We start from the raw sequence: 25181 nt of genomic DNA, 5'->3' as shown, positions 1-25181 counted from the left end.
TACGGCAATGTTTCAGTAACATCTCTGGTACAGGCTCTTGAGAACCAGCCTGGTTCTCCCAATATCACAGCTTGGCTGCTGGGTCCATACCTGCAGCACTCTCATTTGAAAGCCTCTGTCCTTTATGGTTGGCATTTTCTCACTGAAGTTAAGCTCGGGCTTCTATGGGCTAAGTAGCAGACTCCAGAGAGGCATAAGGAGGGAAAATGTTTTATCTAATATTGAGGAACTGATTTTCAAGTAGCTCAAATTATACTCAAGGGTACTAAATGTTCTTGGCCTCCCTCTTATGGGAGAAAGCAGTATTGCTGGAGACTCTCTGCAGACAAACTGTCCTCTGTCCACAGAGAGGGGGTGTTTATAGGAAGTGCTCGTGATAGTTGGTAAAGCTTTAAAGTGAACAGCCTGGACCTCTTCTTTGCAGTAAGCACACCAAACACTAAAAATCCTTTATATTTCTGAAACACACTACAGCCCGATTGCCTTTGAATTAGAGCAGCAAAGAACGAGACAGATTCCAATACCACAGTTGGTAAACTGCTCCCCTCCTTCCCACCCTATCCTCACAAGAGACAGACGGGCCTTTTGCCCGCTCTTGCTCTTGCGTCACTGAACTTTGCTCACTTACAGGGTTGCCAAACCCTCCATGCCGTCCCTTTCAAGTGCCCAGGAGGAGCTGCTTTCTGCCAGCCCAGCAGCCCCTTCCCCTCACAGAAGTCCTGTTCCCCCCCAACAGGGCCCTGGATGTGCCTGTCTGTTTCTCTCCCTCTCTCCCAGTCTCCACCAGTTTCCCACAGCTGCTCTCCAGAAGCTGCAGTCTCCCCTCCAGACCTGCAGCCCAGCCCAGCATGTGATGTGGCAAACAGCAGCCCAGCCGTGGCACAGAAACCAGGTGGGCTGTGCAGGTTTGTGCAATAACCTGTGACTGGACAAATGAGAGTCATAAGAGTTCAACACAGCTGAATTTTTTTTTTGCAAGATCAGCTAATACAGTTGGAAAAAATGGACAGTAATTCATAATTTTGTTTCCCGCATGAAGAGGAGCTGGTGTGCCTGAAAGGCTTCTCCGTTTTTATTTTTCTATCATATAAATTACTCTAATGAAAGATACAGTCTCTTACATTCTTCTCGCTATTCTTAACACCACTGTTACTTTTTAATCTTTGACATTTCCATTTTCCAGCCAGAGATACCTCCTCTCCCTTAGAAAACACATTCAAAAGCCTATTGCTGACATAGAAACAAAGCATGAAAGTGATTCATTACTAGAGCATGTTACTAGGTTCATTACTAGAGCACTGCTCCTACCAAGGTGAGGGGAACGGACTAAAGATCTGGGGACAGAGGTTACACCATGAAGACAAACATCACTGAGTGCTCTGCGGTGAGGTCCTGCCTCCTTAAAAAACCCAACCAGGAGTATGATGTAGTTCATGGTGCCTTAGCGAGGGAGTGCAGCTCCATGGGGACCTACTGAGAAATTGCAGGGACATTTGGACTGTTGCTCTTGCTCATCCATGCATCAGGCTGGGTTTGGGAAGAGGAGAACAAAATGTGGAGTGTCGTTCCCCAGCTTTCTTTTAAGCATTTGTAGTCCCTTCCTGGAGTGCTTGTAAATAGGAAAGTTGTACTTAAGGGCACCTGTAGACAGTGGTTTAAATTTCCTGGGCTTTGGGATGGGAATGTGACTCAATTTAAATGTCGGGAGAGATTTAGTTGTAGTGAACATGGCCTGCTGTTCTGCCTGCAGCTGCCAGCAGTTGTTTAATGTACAGAATAACACAATTATTATGAACCATACAGCCTACTCAGTGGAGCTGTAACAATGGCAGCCATTTACAAAGATGGCTCTTACTTCTCTGTGACTTTCTCTGCAGTAATTTCATCTCTCATAACCTGCTCAAGGAAAGACTCAGTTAAAAATAACAGAAGATGAGCATTAATCCTCTCCACAAATGTGGACACATTCACATGTCCTCCACATAATGGTTCAGCAAGACCGAATTTTGTTGGGGGCTGAGAGGGCTGTATTACGCTGTTGCTGAAATCAGTGGGAGAAATTGTCTGACAGAGACTCAGGTTTGGTAGATGGATATGGTAGATATAACATTTCTAAAGGGCCCACTTTCAATTCATCACTAATCATCACTTTTGGTCATAAATGATCAGCAAATGATGAGGCAGTACTATGCTTCTGAGCAACACCTTTTTTGTTCGCCAGACAACACAGTTTTACTGTACAAGTTTGTTCATATGTATTCACGGAGACAAAGATCTAATTCTCTTTCAGGTACATGAATTATCATGGAAACATGGAAATGTTGCTACGAAGGCATGGCTGGAGGTCTCGAGTCCAACAGCCCAACTGAAGCAAGATTGTCACAACATCAGATCAGGTGAGCCATGGCTTTGTCTAGTTAAGACTTAGAAATCCCTAAGGTTAGAGATCACACAGCCTGTCTGGGTCACCTATAGCAGGCCGCACAACCCTCCTGATGAGGCTGTTTCCCTAATGTCTGGTCAAAACCTTCCAAGCCACCATTTGTGGCCACTGCCCTTTGCTATATCATCTGATGCCAAGAAGGAAAATATGTCTCTCATCTCTGGAGCTACCCCACAGGCAGTTACACATTATTACTGGATTTTGCTTCCTTTTTGCCCACTTCTGCTCAAAGGCCACATTCTCTGGACTCTTGACCATCCTGGCCGCCGTCTGCAGGACCCCAGTCCAGACCTTCCACATCCTTCCTCACCGCGGACCCTGGACAGGACCGAAAGTTGCAGATACACCAGCGCCAGGTCAAAGAGGGACTAATAACTCCCTGCAATGCGCTGGTCACGCTTCTCTTCACGGAGCCCGGGACGTACTTGGACTTATTTGCCAGAGGAGCTCGCTGATGGATGACCCGTTTATGTGCAGACTGGCTCGTGTTCAGTGATAACAGCCGGTGAAAGACAGAACCCTGGCTTTCCTGTCATTACTGGAATACGCGTATTGCAACCAGCGCCGCGCAGTTCTGTATTTTGGCTCGATTTTGAAAGCAAGCATTTTTCAATCCTCTCTGAAAGAAACAGTAACTGGGAATACGCCACGCAGACCGCCCCGGCGCCCCCGCGGCGACCCTCTCTGCAGCGACACCCCGCCCCCGCCCCGGCGGCCCCGCCCTGCCCCCCGTGGCCCCGCCCCGTGGCCCCGCCCCGGCGGAGGCGGTGCCGGTGCCGGTGGCGGCGGCGGCCATGGCGGGCGGTCGGGCGGCGCGGCGGTTGTGGCGGCTCTGCAACCTCCTCATGGCCGCCTTCTTCGGGCTGGCGGCCGCCGTGCAGGTGAGGGCGGGGCCGGCCGGGCTGGGGGCGGCAGGCGGCTCCCCTGCGGTCCCCTCCCCCTCCCGCGGAGCGCGGCCCCGGCCGGGGCGGCGGCTGTAGGGTCTCAGTGCGCGCCTCCTCGCTGCAGGTGAACGACCCCGACGCCGGGCTGTGGACAGTGAGTACGGGCTGCCTTTCCCGCCGGGCAGTTGGAGCGGGGCGGGCGCCGGGGATGGGCGCCGGGGGCGGCCCTTCTGCTGCGGCTCCGCCTGCCGGCGCCTTCCCCGAGGGGGCCCCGGTGGCTCCAGCGTCGCTCCGCTGCACCCATCCGCCCTGCGCCTGGTCCGAACCGGGGCCGCCGGCGGAAACCGGCTCCCTGCTTTTAGCTGAGGAGCAAGCAGGCGGCGGGAAGACAATCTGTCTACTGCAGTGACGGCTGAAATCCGACCGTGCTTCCAGTAGCTTCCTTATTCCACCCCAGATTTGCACCAGCCCCCCGCAAAGCATCGGTTCCCTGTGCAGAACACACCAAACTGCTCTCGTTCCTCCTGCCCTGCGCCCGACCCCCCGACCGGGCGACCTCCTGCCTCCATCGCCACCTCTTCTTGCCTTGAATCACCAGCTGGACTGCTTTCTGTCTCCGCTCAACTCGCAGGGCTTCCTCAGCCTCCAGGGGAAACCTAGAGGGAAACCCTCTTCTCTGCCCACTTTGCCAGCCCTTTCTCGGGCACGTGAACAGCCCGGTGGCCCCGGCCTGGTGTGCACAGGGCTTGGAGCTGAGGGGCAAGGGGGGATGTCTCTGTATGTGGCAGGGGCTGTCCCCTGCATGTCCCTTGTGCAGTGGGACTTCCCTTGTGCGGGTGAGCCCAGCTGACAGCGCAGGGCTGTGCTGTGCTGTGGCAGCAAAGGAGGTTCCTGCTCCCAGGGGAGCCGCCCAGTGCAGGTGGAGGGCTTGGGGGGCTTGGAGGGGGGGTCCCGTAGGGGGCTTTCTCTAGGGGATCAAGATGCAGTGCAAGGGACTCTGCAGTGGGCTGGCTGAGCAGCGAGGACTCGGTAACCCAGAAGCTGAGGAACAAAGGCTGGCACTCAGCTAGCTGATGGTCCAGGATTTTGGGTGGTGATGGTGAAGATAAGCAGTAGCAGTGCCAGGTTACACCGCAGGGAGAGGGATTGGCAGCTGTCCTGTGCATCTTACGAACTGCTGTGAAGGGGAGCAACCTTGATGTGGATGGGGGCTTCTGCTTCCTTATCTTACAAAGTTTTGCTACAAAGTAGATTTATGTTTCATTAACAGGTTGTCTACTTAGTGCCAGCTGCCCTGACGCTGCTTGTCAGCGTTAAGCCTTCAGTAACAGGTACGATACTGGTGTGCAAAACAGAGTCTCTGCTCAAATATTGCTCCCAGAAGTTTTTTTAATTGAATCACAGCTTAAGTTCAGGCCACGTGGAAACATGTCCTATTACCTTTTGAGAGCAAAAACCTGTGGGACCTGCTTCTACAAAGCTGGTCATTGGTTCAGTGCTCATGGTTGGACATGCTGCAGGTGAACAGAGGAGCCCTGCATGAAGGCCTGCTGCTGGGATGGTCTTACCGTTGCACCCCAATTCCAGCGCTTAAAGCCTGAGTGGAGCACAAGCCTGGGAGCATGCTCTGAACCTGGCTCTGGTGTTGATGTTAGCCCGTTGATTCACTTTGTAAATCTGCGTTTTTGCTTATCTATCTTATAGAAGAGCAGTTGGGCTCTGCACAGTCCTTTGAAAGAGCTAAAGGTCTTGTTCAGTATCAAGTATTGCAGCTACCCCACAAAGCGCATGGGCAGCGATGGGGATGTTTAGAGGCTTCAGTGCAGTGGCTGAGTTTCCGAGGGCTTATATGCTAAGGAGGCAAATGCCACATCACATGTTGAGACAATCAGTCACATCAGATTTGGTCCAGGACTCCAGAAAATAGTTTCATTTTTTGTATTTTCATCCAGTAGAAATAATTTTTAAAAAATGACATTTTATATACACAAAGTGACTGTATCTTTTCTGGATGAATACTTACTCTGAATGAACTAAAACCACACTTATGTCAAAAAAGAAAATCTTCAAGAGTGCATGCTGTTGTCACAAATCACACCATTGTAGTCTCATCAGCATTCTGGCTACCTTAAGCATATAAAATGGCAGCATTCATAAAGCCAAAACCTGTGAGGGTTGGTTGCCTGTGGTTTTGAACATTTCAGGGGAGGTTTATTTGTGTGATAGGTGTAGCTTCAACATGATGGCATTTGGCTGGTCAAGAGAATCTGCATGTTAAAGTCACAAGTAGGTTTTTGTTACTTGTGCCAAGATCTGTGGAAAATGAAGATTAAAATAGCACAACTATTGTATAACTGGACATTTATGTAAATTCACCAAGGGATATTTGCCATTCAAGTCTATGGAAGACCCAGATTCTGCCTCTGCTGAGCTGCAGTAAGTTCAGCAAGATGGGGCATCAATTACTACACTGGGTCACACTGAGCTCTTGAATTTTGGCACCTCGTCATCTTTAATGCTTGCCTGGAGGGGTCAGTGCCCAGAAAAGACTGCTTTGAACTTTACGGGTTTTGCCATTGACATTGCTGAGATCAGGGAGAACTCTCTGTGTCGTTTGCTCACCTCTCCCCCACGAGGCCCTGGGAATGGACATGGAAAGCCACAAGAATCTGTGGGCCCATTCAGATATTTCACACCATCTGTATTTCTCTGTTTAAAAACATCAGTCCCCAGGCAGACATGTCATCAGTGTTGCTCGTCATCACCAGCAAAATCTCAGGCAGAAGCTTATCAGGGAGTGTGAGGGAAGATGCTCCCTGCAGTGTGGTGGGTGCTCGGTACTCCTGGGAGCTGGGGCTCGCTCCCCTGGACTCCAGTGGTCCTCTGGGGTCATGCTGAGCATCTGGTTGTGGCTGTGAGCTCTGGAAAGGCTGTTCCTCCTGCTTAAGAGAACTTTCATTTGTAATCCACCTTGTGATTTTTTTCCATGCATGTTGAATGCTGGAGCCTGTTTTCATAGAATCATAGAATGGTTTTGTTTGCTGGAGAGAATAGGAAGCCATTTTCATTGAGGTGCTGCTGCCAAGAAGTTGCATTCCTAGGAAAACAAGCCCCAAGCCCACTAGTGTTTTATTTTCAACACCACTTTCTAGCAGATCTCTGTGGTCATAAAGATGCTGGTATTAATTCTATCTTACTGCCTAAGATGTGTGTGTTTGCTGGAGGCATCTTTTTTAGCAACTCAGTTGCTTTTTGATTTATAGGCTTTACTTCATGCTACATTGCAGTTGCTGGCAGTCTATTTTTTTCCTCAGATAATGGTGTTTGGAGGAGCCTCTGTGACCTTCATTCTGCTGGTTGTATTATTGGGACCGTTGCCTTGGCTTGTTCTTTGTTTGCTTATGCTCAAGGAAACATTTTGCACGAAGAGGAAGGCAGGTAAGCAGTGATTTTTATTTTCCCCTGCATGAATCAGCATGCCAGGCCATCTTCTTCTGGTGGTCACCTTGCTAAACTTTATTTGCTGGGCTGTTGCAGTGAGTGCTCTTGGTCCAGGGGAATCAAACCAAGGAGGAGGGACCATAGTGCTCCAAACCGGCGATTTGTTGGACAAAAGAACTAAAGGGAGAGTGAACAGTTGTGATTACTTGCCTGATTGTGGCAGTTAGATTTAATTTGGGGCAGTTCTGGCTTTCAAAGTCCAGGGCACTAGTACAGTGAAACAGCTTTGTGTTCTCTTGCTGGAGCTGTATGGGAATTCAGGTTTTAAAAACTCTTGAGGTGATGCCATATGCATGTTTATCTGGCTTGGGCCGCTGAGTCCTCTGAACTGCCAGGGGTTGAGGGGGAGGGAGGATTTTGCACCTGGACATTCGGTTGTTTGCCTAAAGGAGGTGCTTGCATGGTACTGAGGTGAAGCACTGGCAGCTACTGCGGCTGCTTATGGTCTGGAACACTGGGATGCTGCTTTGCTCTGTGTTAATGAGGGAAATGTGCTGTGCAATTTAAGTTTAGCAGCGGAACAAACAGTGGAAGCAGGGATTTTTGCAGCTGTATACATGGGTTGTGTGTTTGTAGATTTGTGGTAGGAAGCAAAGTTACTCCATGTAAATACCTTTATGATTATAATCCTAGTAAAATACATTGAACTTCTCCAAAAGAGCAGACACTACTCTTTTGGAGGCAAAATTTGTATTTTTTAAAAGTAAACATCTGCTTGTATTATTTTCTGATCTGTTTTTTGTTTGGCTTTTTAGAGAGTTGTTTGGTCTGGTGATTATTACAATATGGATGAGTCTTTGTCGCAGTTCAGCAAAGTAAGTTTTGTTTCCTTTTTTTTTTTTTAATCCATTCATATGTTCACATTTAGTGACTAGCTTCTTGAAAACACACAGTTGATTTTGGCAGCTTGTTTTTCTGTTTCATGTCACTGTCTGAACCTTCACAGATACCTAAGCAGTAGTAACTGGTACTACAGCCTGTAGGATCTTGAACAGATAAAAGTCTGTGCGGGGAAGGTAAAGCTACATGAAACATTTTTCCTGCTCCCCCTGCCATAATGGGCAGGGGACATTCTCCCTTTGCCTAAGGACAGTGCGCCCCTTCTGCGGAACAGGCTAGTGAGTGTTGGCCACAACTGCTATTGAACTGCAAAGCTATTTCTGCCATTGCTCCCAATTTACAGAACTTTCCAGTGAGCGTCTCTGTACTGGTGTCCACTGCATCCACCGGACCAGGTGGGTGATGCAGGCAGAGCTGGCAGAAGGCTCTGGGTGCCTGCCTGGCTGCAGTGCCTCCACACTTTTCCCCTCCAGACTTCAGAGGACTGTGCTACAGCAGTTTTGCTAAATTCCTGTTAGCTGGGAGCATGAAAAATCCCAATCTGCCAAACAGTACCTTCGTTTGGGAAAACATGTCACAATGTCACATGCTCTGGGCAAGCAGGGCGCTTTTTTTTTTTTTAACCTGGTTTATGTAGCGTGAGGTGGCAGAAAAAACTTTCTGCTGACATGTGGTGCCTCTCCAGTAAAGGACTCTGCTGATGCATCCACAGGAGCTACATTAAAGTGGCCAAAGACTCTCTGCTGTTTTTTCAACTGCAGCCAGGTGTGAATGTTTCGTAGCAGCCTGATTTGAAGTAGCTCTGTTGCATTTGCTTCTTTGTAGGAATCCACTGGGTGGAGTTCGCTTGATTGCTGCAATTGTGGTTGCCCTCTTCCCATTTGTTTTGTGGCTGTACATTTATGTGAACAAAGAGATGCGAGCATCTTGGCCAACGCACTGTAAAACAGTGATTTAATTGGGTGGGAGAAAGTATCGAATAAATATTCTGACCTTACTTGCCTTTGCTTTTGGTTCTTAACAAAAGGTTAGTATCAGTTTGATAGGACCCAAGAATGCCTGACTGATTCCAGCAGTGCGGTTTGAGGTTTGTTAAAAAAATTGAGGAACACTGTCAAATCTGAGCAGGAAACTGTTGTTCAGCTGGCTTCTTCATACATCTTCAAAGCACTGTTGATCTAATGTGTGTTCTAATGGTATATTCAAGATACCCTGGCATCCTTGGATCACTCTTCAACCACCTTGTACTTTGGGAAATCTACTGTTCTGTAACATAACAGAAAAGTAAAGCAAAAACTTTCTTTCAGTAAATGACTACTTACAGCCATAAAACTTCCAGATATCTGCCTGGATAGTCCATTAAGACTAACTGAAAAATTGAGCAGTCTGTATTTCTGTTCCTATGCTAAAATCATATGTAGAATATATCTGAAGAAATACTTTTGCTATTATCTTTAACTGAAAATTACTGGGTTTACATATTAATAAATACTATTTTTCTAAAGAAAATTAAATGAAAGCTTCCGTATCTTTTATTTTCTGCAAGATGGGTACTCAAGACTGCCACCAGCAGATGTGGTGACTATCACAACTCTGCTTCTCATAGAATTTCTGGTCCTTGAAAGCAGAACCCACACAGCAGCCCAGCGACAGTAAGTGTGTTCCACCACTACTAATCCTGGAGAAGGTAGCACAGGTGAATACACTTGGACACGCAAGCTGGCTGGGAGAGAGCCAGAACAGGTCCAGATGCAGCACAGCAACATGCTTTAGATATACATCAGGGATTTTCTGCTCAGTACTGCTGCAGGCTAATACAGCTGTGCACACAGTGGGTGTATCTACAGCATTACATGATGTAGCATAGATGGTCCATTTTCCTTGGGCTTAGCTTTTTTTGAAGATTGCTTTAGTGTTTTAAAGCAGTGTTAAGAAGACTGCATTAGGCTGCAGGGTGGACTAATTCTGCCAGACATAAGATATTATTGACTATGTTAAAAAAAATAAATTGAAATGTAGCTGGGCAGGTACAATTCTGCATGCTTTAATTCTGACTGATATAAAAAAAGTGGCTTTTTTTGGACAATATTCATAATACGGTTTGCATTTTTTCACAGTAAGTAATAATCCAGTCAGGATTGGGTGTTTCAAGTCAACATTCTGCATTCAAGTATATTTATTTCAAACATGGTTACTGGCCTTCTCTATTCTCCATGAAGAAACAAGGTCTGTTTTCTTACAGAAACATAATTTTTAAAATTCTGTATCCAAGAGAAAAATTTTTGAGTTAAAGCTCTAAGGATCAGCCATGCACATCTTTCTACAAGCAAATAATAAGCTGAATCCCCTGCTTTTTTATCTGAGTACTTCATGAAGAAGAGCAATTTGTATTTGCTTACTATTTTAAGAAATGCATAACTCTATCTGAAATTCTGCCCCTTCCCTTTAATATCATTTTATCTTCATAGACATAAATAGTTCCAAAGGCATTGCTTTCAGGTGGAGTTTCAATAACCCCCTCCAAAGTCAGATGATGAACTCCATGAGAGTCTAAACAATAGCCACCGTCATGCAGGTGCCCTGCAAGAAAGCAGACCACGCACTGATGGGAGTGTATGACCGAAAGAGCATCTTCGTAATTCCAGGCTAGGCAAACTCTGTCTGAGGCATCTGGATGAATGGGCAGATGACCTGCAGTTGAGAGGGAAAGAAGCAGGAGAGCTACTTTTAAGTGTAACCAAACTCTACTTTCATTGCTGGGAAGTTCAGACATCTAACTGTATACAGAAAGCTCACCTGAGTGGGAGACATGGTTGCTATTCTCCTACTTCACAGGTTACGTGTACACCTCAGTGGAACTACAAAGCCACTAAATGTTTTCCTCAGCTAACATACATTGGCTACATAACCTTTTTTGCACATATCCCCATATATCCCCCATATCCACCTACCCATAACTACAACTTTTTCTTGGTTTTCATCAGAGAACTTGAGGACTTCATTGAACCAGTCCAGCTGGGCTTGGCTAAATCCTCCGTTAAACTCTACAAACTGAGGTTCTTTGAGTCCTGCAACAAAGAAGAAGGTTAGGCATAGGTGCATACACCTCTCGTGGCTCCCCTATTTGCTTGTCTTATGAAAGTCTGCTTACAATAGATGGTTTACTCTTATAACCTTTTTTTTTTTTGCATCTCTTGGCTCAAAACTCCAGCCTCCTTGGACAAACAAGAGAAAATTATCTGTTAGTGTTTTGGTCATGCTGCATGCACAGCACTTCCACTCTTGGGTCTGCCCCCCAGCATGGGATAGGGTGGGCATCACTTGACACTCTGCAATAGCAGCTGCACCAACAGCTGCCTTTTGTTCTGATGCTACAGGGCACGCAGCACAACATAAACCCATCCCTAAAGCACCAGAGCAGCATGACAGGTATGGGGAAGCATCTCCTGTGCCTGCCTGGAGACCCACTGACTGGCTCTCAGCTGACAGCAGGGAGGCAGAGGAGGTCGGCAGAAATGGGGTACATGCCCCAGCCCCCGGCAACCAGATGTCAGCCCTGGGAGCTGCCTTATTGCTCTGGGAAGCAGAGCTTCAGCCGCCCGTGCTCCCTGCTAAAGGGATGAGCTGGGGAGTACCTGTGGGGCTGTTGAGGTTATCGTTGGGGTTCTTCTCCCGCAGCAGCTGCAGGGACTCCTGGTAGCGGGGGTTGTCCGGCTCCCTGCCCAGGATGCTCAGGTCATAGGCATCGAGCACGACAATGCGGAACTGTGCAGCCGGGCTGAAGTGATAGGCCTGGCAGTCCCCAGCTGGCGGGTCGGCCATGGTCCTGGCAGGATGGCTGTTGAGGCCGGTGCGCACTAGACGGGCCCGGCTGAAGTTATAGAACTCGTGGTTGCCCCATGCGTGATGCACCGGCACCGGCAGCCGGCCCAGCGCTGCCAGCACCTGCTCCAAGGCACCCTCGGCCTCGCCGCTGCGGGCGTTGAGGCCATCGATGCTGTCACCTAGCTGCAGCACGAAGGCGAGCGGCGGTCTCTCGGCGGCCCACGCTTCCACAGCGTCCCGCAGCAGGTTAAGGCTCTGCCGGTAATACCGCCGCCGAAACCCGCCGAAGTCGTAGCCGTCCTCCGCATCCGCATACTGGATGTCCGCTATGACACCGAAGGAGAAGAGCGGCGCCGCCTCCATGGCGGCCGCTCCCGGGTGAGGGGAACGGAAGGGGCGGGCACGGAAGAGCGGCCGACAAGATGGCGGCGGCAGCGCTACGCTGCGGGCGGGCGGCTCTCTGCTGGCGGCTGCCGGATGCGGTGGTGAGGAGCCGGTGGGCGCTGCCCGTGCCCGGCTGCCGCCCGCTGTCCCGGCTGCCGCCGGGCAGCGGCCCGCGGACGGGCGCGCAGAGGAAGGTGAGGGAGGTGGTGAGGGAAGAGGGAGGGAGGAAGGAGTGAAGGAGCCACATCCCTCCTCAGAGGGGGAGCCCGGGGCGGCGGGCCGGGCCGCGCTGTTTCCCCCTTTTCAGTCACTAAACAGCTTCTCCTCAGCAGCTGGTGTCGTGGCGGTCGCTGGCGGCCACCTTTGTGCTGTGCGGCGGGCTGCTGGCCGCCATGAAGAAGGTGAAGCGGCGGAAGGAGGAGGGTGAGTGCGGGGGGGAGCGACCGGAGCCTTTCTGCCTCACGGGAGGCCGTGCTGCCTCGGCGGGACCCAGCCTGGGCTGCCAGCGTGTGGGCGGGCGGGCGAAGCAGCAGGAGCCTCGTATTTTGTGTTCAGATGATGTATTTTACCCATTTAGGTATCCTGCTGAATCACTTCATGCTTTGCACAGTGCCGCTTCATGCCTGTTTAAGTGCCACAGAAAATTTTCAAAAATTAAAAAAAAACCTTTAAGGTTAAGCGTTTTAAAATTCTTAAATATGCTTTTGCTGTCGGAATAGTTGCGTTTGATTATGCACACTGCTGCCAGTCGATGCCGCACAGGCACGGCGGTGGGGTTTTCTGTGCATGTGGGTTTTTCCCTCTGTGTAGCCTATGTGTGCATTTCCCTGTCCTGCAGTAACTGCCCATGCATTTCATTTTCACGTTTTTAATGTTGAAAATCAGAGATATTACAGCTTTTAGGATGCGTTCCATTTGCCAAAGATGCAAATTTTTCTGTTTCACACCAAGCCAGGTACCTGTCTTTCCCTTTTTTCCTTTTTATTTTTTTAAAATAGAAATACAATCAGGTGACAATGAAAGAGGTTATTATGTTTCAAAGGAGTTTAGTGAGATACTTGATTTTGCTCAAAATGGAATGCTTTTTGGAAGCCTTGTCCACATTGGACTTCAGCACGATGGACATTGGTAGACTTGATGTTTCAATGCTCTGGGCTGTGACTCTGTTAGGTTGGCTGACTCTCAACTGCTTCTGAGGCTCACCTGGGAAGCAGCGTTGATTGTGGCATGGACGTGTTTGATCCCCTCTTGTTTTTTGTAGAGCTGGAGAAGGAACGAAACCGAGGCATTGGGAAACCGCTGCTAGGAGGACCCTTCTCACTCGTCAACCATGAGGGACAGCCCAAGACCAGTAAGGACTATATCGGCCAGTGGGTGCTGATCTACTTTGGCTTCACACACTGCCCTGACATCTGTCCTGATGAACTGGAGAAAATGATTGAAGTGGTAGATGAAATTGGTATGGAAATTTGGTTCGTGTAGTGGTCCTTTTTATGGGAGGTCCAGGTTTATTGTGGTAAAATATTGCAAATGGTAATAATGGATGATTTTTTTTTTCAGTGTAGTTGACTACTATTCAGTAGTTAAATTAATTGCTAAGTAATACATACATCAATCTGCCTATAGGATCTGATATTTAGAGCACAACAGCACCGATCTTTCTGCAACAGGGGACTTCTTGGTAATAAAACATAGAATTATTTAGGTTGGAAAAGACCTTCAGGATCACTGAGTCCAACCATCAACCATGCCCCCTAAACCATGTTGTGGAGTACCTTGTCTACGCACTTTTTGAATACCTCCAGGGATGTTGACTCAACCACTTCCCTGGGCAGCCTGTTCCAATGTCTGGCAACCCTCTCAGTAAAGAATTTTTTCCTAATGTCCAACCTAGATCTCCCTTGCTGCAACTTGAGGCCATTTCTTCTCGTCCTATCACCAGCCACCTGACAGAAGAGACCAGCACCCACCTCCCTACAACCCCCCTTCAGGTAGTTGTAGTGAGTGATAAGGTGTCCCCTCAGCCTCCTTTTCTCCAGACTAAACAGCCCCAGCTCCATCAGCCGCTCCTCATATGACTTATTCTCCAGGCCCCTCACCAACTTGGTTGCCCTTCTCTGGACACGTTCCAGCACCCCAGTGTCTTTCCTGTAGTGAGGGGCGCAAAACTGAACACAGTACTCAAGATGCGGCCTCACCAGTGCTGAATACAGGGGAACAATCACCTCTCTGCTCCTGCTGGCCACACTATTTCTGATACAGGCCAGGATGTCGTTGACCTTCCTGGCCACCTGGGCACACTGCTGGCTCATATTCAGCCGGCAATGATGGTGGCAGGTTACAGGGAATGGTGCCATTGAGTTGTGTTTTTGCCAAGAAGTGGTTGTGGGGTGTTTCAGGTTTTTTTCCCTCTATTTTATTCATTCTGAGAACAAATCTCTGTGAGAGTCTCTTCTGAGAGTGACTGTGCTGTGGAATGGAAGTTGGGGGAAGGCTGTGTGGTAGAGGTGGTTTTCTCAGGCTGCAGGTCCTGAAGAGTTACAGAGCAGGGATAGTAGTAACCAAGCAAGTGGGAGGACAGACTAAACTGAAGAAAATAATAGTGAAAGCTATGGCTGGAACATGAGGGAAAGAGCCTGAATTGTGTCTTCACCTATCCTCTTGCTCCACCATCACAGGCGTGCTTTTGCTGTATCGACCATTGTGCTTTGATATGTGCATGATGCCATGGCATTTTCTGCATCAGAGCCAATTTGCCATCTCTCCTAAGCAGGGCAAGGTCTCCAGCTGAGAGGCTGGAAGTATAGCTGCATCCAGCAGAAGCACAGAGCGTAGGATTTCATGGCGTTTGTTTCATTCACAAATTACATAAACCTTTTTTTGTCACTTAGGGTAGGCTTGGATTGATGTTACGGTAGCTTGGCTGTGAGCTTGTTTGAAGGGAGGTGAGAAATGATTTTTAGTTTTCTAAGAAAAATAATAATTGTTAATGTCACAGACAGAATTCCAACTTTGCCTAATCTGACCCCGCTCTTCATCACCATTGATCCTGAGAGGGACAACGAAGAAGCCATTGCCAGATATGTTAAAGGTATTACTGTTTTCTTCCTTGATGTCTTATAGCATGTAATATAGAGCACTGAAAAGGAGGCTCTTGATGGGATTCTTTTCACTAAAATGTATAAATGTCTTCTTTCTGCCTAGAATTTTCTCCGAAGCTGATCGGATTGACTGGTACCAAGGCACAGATTGACCAAGTGGCCAAAGCTTACCGTGTGTATTACAGCGAAGGTCCCAAAGATGAAGACGATGATTACATAGTGAGTAAATGTACAGCCTTTGCCTAATGAAAGTCTTTGGATGAGAGCATCATGCAGATTTTAAAATCAGAAGGCAGCTGTTGCAATCTGTGCTGAAGTCCTACATGACAGAGCCCTGTTGCACCGATGTGTTAAGCTGTGTTTTAGAGGTCTCAGTCAGAATCAAGGTGCCCTCTTACAAGCTCAGAACCTCACTGAAACATGTTCTAAAAATGTACAATTCCAGGCCTGCATACAGAATAGCATATGAGCTAGCAAGCCTGGCAGTAATTTGAACTTTTTTTTGTCATGTAATGTTTTTGTCTGGCTGTTTTCCTGTGTGCTCCAAAGTGAAAATGGAAGTGGGAAATTAAGGCAATAGGAAGAGGGAGAAATGAGAGTTAAAAGTGAGTAACAATTCATTCCCTGCCAAACTGACACCAAGGAGTGGAGTCTTCCTGGCTAGAGACTTGGATGATGCAAAGTCTGCCTGCAGATACTGTGGGGATCTTCCTCCTGTGTCAAATGACCTGGAGGAGAGAGCATATTAATGCTAAATTAAGTGGGAATAAAATATGTAGAGTAAAACTGTGAAGGGGGTAACTGAGGTTTAAGTAACACTAAACTGAGTAGTCAAAAATCTTACTTCTGGAAGTGACTAGGATTGGTTATAGGGCTCAGAGCTGCTGCCAAGGCCTTCCTGAATTGCCACATCCTGAGCAGACTGGAAGAGTAAGGTGGGTACAAGTGATAGGACAAGTGAGGATACACGTTATATGATTGTGATTTTTTTTCTTCATTTGCAAGAACTAAAGGCATCAGAGAAAACTAAAAACCGGTTCAAAAGGAAAAGTGATGGTTCTTCTTGCAATGGGCACGTGAGAAGTGGAATCACTTGCTACAGATGCAAATGGTAGAAGTTTATGGGAGTCTACAGGGAGACTTTTCAGTCTTTGGAAAAAACAGTCTGTTGAGGATTATGAAATGGACAGAAGTCTTGGCTAGTTCAGGAAGCCTGGGAGCTAAAAGTATTTGGAAACTGGGAGGTAATAGAGGAAGATAGTATATTTTTGGTGTTGGTTTTATACTCTTCTTTAAAGCAATCATTATTGGCCACTATTTGAGGTATGATGCTGAGGCAGATTGATTTTGGTCTAATCCGGTATTGTCTATTCTTAATCTGGTTTTTAAAACCACCTGACTGCAGCAAATAAATTATCCACGTGGACAAAACACAAAAAAGTGTTGCTTAGAAAGAAAAAGCAAGAGCATCACATGGTCTCAGTAAAGAGAAGATGGGATCACACTGGTGATATGCACTGCTCTACATTACTAAAGGAGTGTGAAGTGGGAGATCAAGAACTTGTTTTCGCTTAAAGTGGCAACTCAATAGCTACAGAAGTCTGTGTCTAAGATACTGTATTTGAATGGAGGAGAGAAGCTTGCTGGAGAAATTCAACACCAATTTAAATCAATCTAGCATCAATCTGAAATCAATCTAAAGATACTGCTTAAAACCAGATTTCTAAAAGGGGGCTGGTGGAAATGCAAGAATAGGTTACAGGAACAGGGTTGGCAAAGGATGCCTGCTCAGGAGAGGGAAAAAATCAGTAGAATCTGACACTAAATGAGTGAACTGAAGTTGAGGAGAGGTGATGGAAATAGAAAAGAGAAGAGCTGAAGGAGTGCTGCTCCTCATGAAGTAAACTGCATGTGGATTCTAGCAAACCAGACCTGGATCCTGGCATGGCTGTGAAGGGAAAGTACAGGGTTCAGCCAGGGGAAGTAACTCTATAGATGTTGACAGCTTCAAGGGAGGCTGGAGGGTGAATCTGAACTGGAGAATGTGATTATAGATGTAATGAAGTAGAAGGGATTCAGGATCCAGGGAGGATACCACTAGTCTGTGCTACGTTTGTGAGTCTGAGAGAAGGGAAGGGCAACGAGGAAGAAAGGCCAGTGAATTGGGAGGAGGAGAGCAGCCTGGGAGCCCTGGATGTGGTGCCAAGGAAGAAGAGTATACCTGCATCTCTTCAGGATTTGTCATAGGCACTTGGTTTTGAGAGGCAGTGAGCTCTATGTGTTCAGGGCAGGAAGGCCAGAGGACACCAGTCTCTGAAACAAAATGGAAGGAGGATAGCAGCAACAGCAGACCTGGGAGGGAGAGCTTGAGGCTCGTTTTGTGCCTACCTGAGACTTATCCAGGTAATTACTACTCTGTCATTTCTTCCAGTAAGGTTTTTTTTTTTACCTCATGTCTTGCATGGGCCTGTTGTGCCAGTTGGTGATTAAGACTGATGTTTGAGCAGGAGTGGGTTCAGTTTCCTCTGCAGGCTGCTGGGAGGTAGGGAAGAGGAATAGGTCCACTACAGCCAATTAAACTTGTCTGCTTGTTTTAACTTGAAAAGAACATTGAGATGACCATTTAGAAATTATAATTTCTAAACTCCTCTTTGAATTTTTAAGTATTACTTGGATATTACTAGTTCCTATGTTATAATCTCAATTTTATAATTCTCGGTATCAGAATATCCAATTTACTTTTTTTGTTCTGTGGTTTACAAGATTGCATTGAAACTCAAATGATGATCTTATGTGCATACAGTGGGAACAGTGCAGGCTTCAGACACAGCTTGAAAAACAGTGGTCTTTTGCACAGAAACTGCACTCCATCCTGACTGTATTTAATCTTCCGTAGGCCAGGGAGTTAAGATGCTCTGAGCAGACTACTTGACTTTTTTTTTTTTTGCTAGTTTCCAGTTGAAGGATCTAAATTGTGATTCAGATTCCTTAAAAAAAATTGTCTCCTACAACATGATTTTGTGATCTTATCTTGAAAATTTGAAACTAGAGTAAAATATTTGAATTAAACCTGTTTCAATAAAATTTTGAGAAACATTCTTTCAGTGACAGAAATGCCATTAAGTTTAATGCATCCTTTTAGCTTGTGGTACTGGAAATGTTTATGTGATTTCTTAATTTCAAACACAGTTGTACTCTCAGTTCATAAGTACATTTCAGTTCTTTTTCTCTAGTGGCAGTGAGATAATGTAGTCACTTGAGCAATCGCAGATTCATGGCCTCCATTTTCAGTATTTTGTGTCTTTGCTCATAAAGATGTTGTCACAGATGCAGACAGTACTGGCAGTGGCATTTCAAATAAACTTACAGTGGAGTTAATTTTTACATAAATCAAATTGGAATACCTCAAACATTCAAGTAATTGTTACTTTGAACATTTTTTAAGGTTATTTCAATTCGGACAGTAGAGGGAGCCCCCTCCCAGCACACGTATTTCTGTGCCAGCTCCTCTATCTGCAGCCCCTGTATCCCAGTGATGCTCTTGCTCCCATCGTTTGCACTGATAATGAACTTTGTTTAATGAGATACCATTTATTTAGTTATATTAGTTATATTGGATTTGCGTCATATTAGCAGCAGGAGCTTGAATACCTTGGGGGGGTCATGGAGCATCATGAAAAGTAGATGGAAAGTGGGAAAAGTGAGGGGGAAAGACCATTAGTCCACAGGTTTGCCCCAGTCTTGTTTGTGCTGCAGGAAGGGTGTCAGCAGCTTGGGGAAGACTTCTTTTGCTTAAAGTATTCTTTCACACATTCTGAATATGCAACTAGTTTTCTCTATTTTCTTGGGTAAAACAAGAAGAGGTCACTGAGGTGGTGCTAAAGTTTTCCTTATCTTGCTTTAGCTTCTTGGTGAGAAGTCTTGTCAGACAGCTGAACCAAAGGCTGAACGGGATGCTGTTGCTGCTGACTTTGAGAGATGTGCAGGATGTTCCAGTATTTAAAGGGTGGCTGCAAAGAAGATGGAGACTTCCTTTTTACAAGGAGTCACGTGGAAAGGAGGAGGGGTAACAGTTATAAGTTACTCCTGGGGACATTCCGAATGGATGCAAGAGAAAAATTTTTCACAATGAGAACAATCAGCCACTGGAATAATCTCCCCAGGGAAGTGGTGGATTCCCTAACATTGGACACATTTAAGATTCAGCTGGACAGGGTGCTGGGCAATCTTGTCTAAACGGTGTTTTTGCTAAGAAAGGTTGGACCAGATGATCCTTGAGGTCCCTTCCAACCTGGTATTCTATGATCTTTTTTACCAAGACACAATGTGCTCTCTTGCAGGTGGATCACACAATAATAATGTACCTCCTTGGGCCAGATGGTGACTTTGTGGACTATTATGGCCAGAATAAGAAGAGCACTGAGATTTCTGCTTCTGTTGCTGCACACATGAGAAAATACAGATCCTAAAACACAAGGTCTTCAAAGATTGATGTGAACATCACCTGTAGGTTTGGCTGTAATTGGGCATTGGAGTTAAAGCAGAAGCATACAAGTGTAACATCCTGTCACCACATGCCTCCTTTCTTCCAGACAAGAAATGCATCCATACTTCTGCAAAATACCATTATCAAAAATCTCTATAGACCCTTCCCCATGGATATTATTTGCAGCAAGATCTAGGCTAGAGAATGAAATTTGGGACTTCCGTGAAACGTTGTTGGGAGCAAAAAATGGAAGACACTTCATTTGTGAAGAACATGTATCACTGGTAAAATAATTGGTAACTCTTGGCAAGATATCAGTGGATGGTCACTGCAAGAGGATGTTTACTTGATGAAAAGCCATGTGGGCCATGGCATTCTCAGAGAACCCCTGCCCTCTTTTCTTTTTTTTCTGCACTGTTTTGCCTTCTGGGAGAGGCAGTTACAATATTATAAGCAGGAGAGCCTTAAGAGTACTACTGTATCAAGGTTAAGAAGGTGAAGAGCACTGAAAGCATTAGCAGCTTCCATGCATGGGACCAGCCGTGTAGTGTGCCTTATCTCTTCTTCACTTTGAATGCAGAAATGAAATGTCTTTTTCTTGGTGATTTTTCCAGGTTAACACTGTTAACTTACAAGGAAGCAAGTAATGGATTGCAAATAGATTTTTCTTCTGGTCTAAATGATTTTATGCATAGTCGGCCTGATTGTGCTATGCTGAATAGTGAAGTGGGGAGGATGAAGGGGGTCTGCGTCCATGCACAGGGCTGTCAATCAGATAAATTTTATGCAGTGCAGCATTTGAAAATAAAGATTGCTTTTTTAAGCAATATTTTTTTTTTTCATTAGTTAGGTTTGACTAGAATATCAACAGAACTTTGTATACCGGTCAACCTTCATATTCTTGCTCTGTTTTATCTCTTTTTAGAAAGTAGTGTTTATCTGTAGTAGTGCAAACCATAAGCTGAATGTGCTTTTTTAAGGTGGCAGAGAATGGCCCACAGGAGACAAAACAGAAAAGTTCTTGGTGCAAGTCCCAGAGTGTTTCAAACTGAACACAAGTGTTCCTACTGGTAGCACTGGTATTACTCTGAGTGTGGGGGTAGGAAGAGAATGTTCCTGTCCGAGGAAAGGTGCAATATTTATGGTAAATTTCCATCTTTCCAAAATCCTGAAAAACGGTAAACTTAACCTGTTCCAGGGCAGTTATGAAACATGATAAAATAGTGTAGGTCCACATCAGCTGCCCTCTACTATGATGACCTCCTGAGGGTAGCGGGAAGGTAACTGTGATAGAGTATGTCTATGGCTGCATTTTTCTGATAAAGCTCTGTCAAGGAGGGAAGATTCCTGAGGTTCCAAGATACTTCACCCCCCCCCCCCCCCCCCAATGCTAGATAGTTTAAAGAAGCTTTTTATTTCTGTTTTAAAGGATCAGCAAGGATTTTTCTGTATCATTTTACAGTGGGAGTTTTAAAAAGCGTCTTAGTAGAATTAAACTCAACAGCTGAAAAGTTAGTTAGTTTTTTTCCTTCTTGTGCTGGCTGGCTTTATTGCAGTAGGCAATAGGAGTGACTTCCAAAGGAAATTTCACACTTTAAGTCTTCTATCAATTAGAGGCTGTGTCAAATCCAAGGTGTTATCAATGATGTTAGTGTTTGTGATAAGTGGCACTGGCAATAATTTTATTTTCACGGAGTGGTTGCAAGTGTCAGCATTGTTTCACAAGAGCATTTCCTTGCTTTTTATTTTTTCCCGCAATCCTGGAGGTAATTTCTATTCAAAACTTCCCTTACAGAGCTGACTTTTGGCACCTACTAGCTCTGCATTTCTTTGTCCGGGTGGTTGTGCACCAGTTTGTTTTGAAACAAGACAGTCCATGGCACGACCTGCTGGTTATAGTCCTACGGGAAGCAGGGCTGGAGACCTCTGGAGCTCCCTTCCAACCAGCACTTCTGTGTTTCTGTGAAATTTGCCTTGTTGAGACTGTACTCACCCAGTGCTCTGAGCCTCCCTGCTCTGGATGAGTGTGTGTCTGTTTCCTTTTTTCATTATGACCTTTACCAGGGAAAATCACTGCCTTTTTGAGCTTCTGATGCAGTTGTTTTGAGGATGACTTGTGCAATACAGTGCATTAGGATACAGAAGGTGGTAGATTGTATTTATCCACTCTTGTGATAAAAGCAACATTGAAGTACCGCCTGCTTATGGGTCTCAGTGGCCCAACATTCTGGCCATTCAGTAGGGTCGATCTATAGTGGACAAGTGCATATTAACTGCTAATGAACAGAAACTAACAGTGAGTACTGCTAGTGGAGACAGTATTTAGAAGTGCAGGCCTGTGCAGCTTTTTCTAATGCTCTCTCATGTGCTGTAAGTCCCCAGGCTGTTCTTTACCATACTTGCATTGGAGAAATACTCCTTTTCCTTTTTGAACAAGTCAGAAATAATCTGAATATTTTCCCTGCGGGATGGGGGAGAGGAATTGTCCTGCCTGTCACACTGCTGCTTTTGTATAGAGAGTCCTTTCCTCTCTGTTCTGTGTTTCTTGAAAATACTGATGTAAAAGACCTGGTGGGAATGTGACTAAGAAATGGAGCAGCTGATCCAGGAGGATACTTTGCCTCTTTAAAGTCTATTTGTGCTTCTCTTGATTACTCCCGGGTGCCTATGATACCCTGTGGAGAAAAGATGAATTTTAATACTGTACTTGGAATTTTTAGGGACTGAAAACTCTCATAATACAGATTTTTTAGCCATATTGGTCTTCCAAAAGGAATGGGAAAGAGGCAGTATTTCAAAGCTAAAAATGCAGCAGGTTGATCGTGGGGCTAAGGGAGAGAGAGGGTGTATATATTTAAAACCCATTTTACTTAACTGACCACTAAGTAGAGGAGTGGCTTGAATTTGGTGTATGTGGTAGCCTCTGTGAGGAGCAGGGCCTATCTCTTCTGGCAGTGTGGGGCATCTCTGTCAGCAGCAGTCACCGAAATGCCAGGATTGCATATTGTGCTATGTGGGGGCTTCTCCCTGCCATACTGGTGTGCACCCTCCTGGGATTGAGACCTCCCTTTGTGTTTGGGGTCTCTTATTGCCCCTCCATTTTTACCAGGGGAGCATGTATTAAAAACGTGGCAGTTTCCTTGAGTTTTCCCCTAACTCACTGTGCTGGTAGTGTTTTGCATATAGTGGAAGCATGGAAGGGGCATGTGCATGCTCCGCAGCAGGAGGTGGTTTAAAGGGAGTGGGTTTAACTGATGTGTTTTGCATATAGTGGAAGCATGGAAGGGGCATGTGCATGCTCCGCAGCAGGAGGTGGTTTAAAGGGAGTGGGTTTAACTGATGTGAAGGAGATGCTTGTGCAAAAATATCATGAGAAGGGCTAGGCAGGTGGGTTGCTTGGCACAGTGATCTTCAGTAGGTTCTGGTCAGTTGTTACTGGCAGCAGGAAAGAAAAGTGAAAAATTGCCTCCTGTTCCTGAAGGATTTCTGTGTAATGGTAAATTGCCTGCTGCTCACCTCTCATATCTGTGCAACAAAAACTGGCTCTGTAATGAAGTCAGTCATATCACAAGATGCTCCCTTTTTTCCACCGTGTGACTCCACATTACATCTGTCATGCATTTTTACATACATTGTATACTTGGTCTCTGGACAAAACTGGTTTTCCTGGGTGACACCTACAGGTCTGTATTTCTTTATCTGACCACTTGTGAGTTGTTTGTGGCCAAGTGTCTGCCCCATCTTTTATCATCCCATGGCTGTACTGCTCTGCACAGTATCCTTTGTCTGCATTTCTGAAGGTGTCTGCTGTCCTGTCAGGCTTGTATTTCTTTATATTCCATCAGTATGTTAGTGACAAATACCTTATTCTGCACAGAGTACAATCTGTGTAAAACTATGGTTGTATGAAGCAATGATAAGTAAAACTAAGACAAATTATCCAGAACCACCTGCTCAGAAGAAAAAAATCAGTATTACAGCTAAGCCAAGTTAAAACAAAGTAGAAATTTGGATGAGGCAAGCCTGCCAAGCCTCTGTCCCAAGGCTTTGCAAATTCGATACAAAACCTGGGCGCTGCAGCATGTCAAGGATCACCCTGTCTACATTTATTTCCCTAAAGCTAATTTGCAGCTGACTGCCACTACAGAGACAAATGTAAGATTTCTGTCGTCTTCCAAATGTTTTGGCATAAGTGTCCTGTCCTTTAATTTGTTTTTATGTGCTCTGAAAGGCAGGAAGCTTGTGGCAGACTGGGGGGCCTGTGGGAAGGGCACAGAAAGATTTAGGATGGAGGGACCAGCCTGTGGGCCATGTCACGGCACTCAACTGTGTGTTTTGCCTCCTGGCAGTGGAAGCAGCTGATGTCCTGCTTCTTTCTGCCTCTCAAATTGACCTTTCTCATCTCTTTTCCCTCAGCCTTTCCCAGGATGGAAACTTTCTTTGGAAGTGAGTAGGTCTTTTTTCAGGGTTTTTTTGTTTATTTGTTTAAAAAAAAAAAAAAAAATCAAATCTGTTGTTAAGGCAACTGTTAGGCTTTCACTGCCCTGCCTTGGTGACAGCAGAGAGCACAGCTCTGTTCCCTGCATGTTTAGGAGGACCAAGGGCTGTGCTGGATGGTCACCAGGAGGAGGCAGAGCTGTTCAAGGGGTGGATATGTAGTGGGGGGAAAGGGAATATAATGCGGGGGTTTGGAGACCCTTTGTCAGTGGATGACCAGTATTTCTTCAGTGTTAGAGCAAACTCCCCCTGTACTCATTGTACCCAAATGCCCTGTAGCTCAGAGTGCCAGTGCCCAGCCCACAAAGAGGGAACTCATGTCTGGCAGGGAAAGTTTATGACAGGACTCGTTGCTTGTGGCTGTGCTGTGTGCTGGACTGGGGCTGAGGGGTGCCTGGCTCCCTCAGTGGGTCTCCTCCATGTCCCAGTAAAGTGGAAACTTTACTGGACTACAGGTTTCACTTGGGAACCAAATTTGTTGGAGTCTGGTGCTGTGAAGATGAACCTCTGTTACCTTGGGCAAACAGAGACCTCTGGGTACCCCATGGACAGATGGACAATAGTGTACAAGCCTGGCAGAGGGCAATCCACAGAGCATTACTGTATGTGCCCACACCACACCCAGCCCCAGCCTAGTTGTCCTGTAAAATACCAGCAGAAAACAGCATCTTTTCAGAGCAGCTGGCATCTATAATACTGACTGCAGAGCTGTTGCCGTCCCAGGCTGGGAACTAGTGATAAGATGCCTGACGAATGAGGGACGGCTCCATTTGTCTACCCAAGGAAGGCGTTGCATTTTTCGTGTGCTATGCACATAGCCTGTGGAGGAGCTGAACTAATGAGCGATACTTAAGCTGCGCGGGTGAAGCTAGCCCTTTTAGGAACGTTCTCACCACCAGCACGGGCAGAGCCAGGGACTGAAGAGGTACAGAGATCATGGCTTTAAATCTCTGCAAAGCCTGATGTTGCATTTGCAGTCCAGATCATGGAATAACTCAGATGGGAAGGAACCTCAGGAGGTCTGTAGTCCAACCTCCTGCTCAAAGCAGGGGCAGCTATGGTGTCAGACCAGGTTGCTCAAGGTTTTAAACAGCTAGGCCTTGAAAACCTCCAAGGATGGAGGCTGCACAACCTCTCTAGATAAAAATGTAAAAAAATGTTTCCCACTAGAGCAAATCTTTTTCTTTATATCCAGTCTGAACTTCTCATTTCCACCAGCA

At 46.2% G+C, this 25181-nt stretch overlaps 3 protein-coding genes across 6 annotated transcripts; 2 read left to right on the top strand and 1 right to left on the bottom strand.

Moving 5' to 3' along the window:
* The first annotated feature begins 3216 nt into the window (after positions 1-3216).
* Positions 3217-8665, top strand: TMEM220 (transmembrane protein 220). Of its 3 annotated transcripts, XM_069798846.1 has the most exons (6): positions 3217-3324; positions 3452-3481; positions 4598-4658; positions 6642-6765; positions 7584-7643; positions 8494-8665. In XM_069798846.1, exons 1-6 carry the CDS (start codon positions 3238-3240, stop codon positions 8624-8626), a joined length of 495 nt encoding a protein of 164 aa, XP_069654947.1. In that variant the 5' UTR covers positions 3217-3237; the 3' UTR covers positions 8627-8665. The 3 variants fall into 3 exon arrangements, with proteins under 3 accessions (XP_069654947.1, XP_069654949.1, XP_069654950.1); XM_069798848.1 differs by lacking the exon at positions 3452-3481 and having other exon boundaries at positions 3219-3324; XM_069798849.1 differs by lacking the exons at positions 3217-3324; positions 3452-3481 and adding an exon at positions 3924-4163.
* Positions 8666-8725: 60 nt separating this feature from the next.
* Positions 8726-11952, bottom strand: ADPRM (ADP-ribose/CDP-alcohol diphosphatase, manganese dependent). 2 transcript variants are annotated; one of them, XM_069798845.1, is made up of 3 exons: positions 11304-11952; positions 10620-10736; positions 8726-8934 (listed from the first exon to the last, which is right to left on the bottom strand). In XM_069798845.1, the coding sequence occupies exons 1-3, from the start codon at positions 11854-11856 to the stop codon at positions 8927-8929; spliced, it is 678 nt and encodes a 225-aa protein (XP_069654946.1). In that variant the 5' UTR covers positions 11857-11952; the 3' UTR covers positions 8726-8926. The 2 variants fall into 2 exon arrangements, with proteins under 2 accessions (XP_069654946.1, XP_009919380.2); XM_009921078.2 differs by lacking the exon at positions 8726-8934 and adding an exon at positions 9178-10359 and having other exon boundaries at positions 11304-11910.
* On the top strand, positions 11813-20979 carry SCO1 (synthesis of cytochrome C oxidase 1). The gene is given in 7 exon segments (XM_069798844.1): positions 11813-11866; positions 11868-12071; positions 12210-12300; positions 13139-13336; positions 14876-14968; positions 15082-15197; positions 19319-20979. Coding segments are annotated over 7 exon segments (885 nt in total). The 3' UTR covers positions 19448-20979.
* The last annotated feature ends 4202 nt before the right edge of the window (positions 20980-25181 follow it).

This window comes from Haliaeetus albicilla, chromosome 12, assembly GCF_947461875.1.
Source record: "Haliaeetus albicilla chromosome 12, bHalAlb1.1, whole genome shotgun sequence".
In the NCBI taxonomy this organism is placed as follows: domain Eukaryota; kingdom Metazoa; phylum Chordata; class Aves; order Accipitriformes; family Accipitridae; genus Haliaeetus; species Haliaeetus albicilla.
This window is presented reverse-complemented; position numbering and strand designations above follow the sequence as displayed.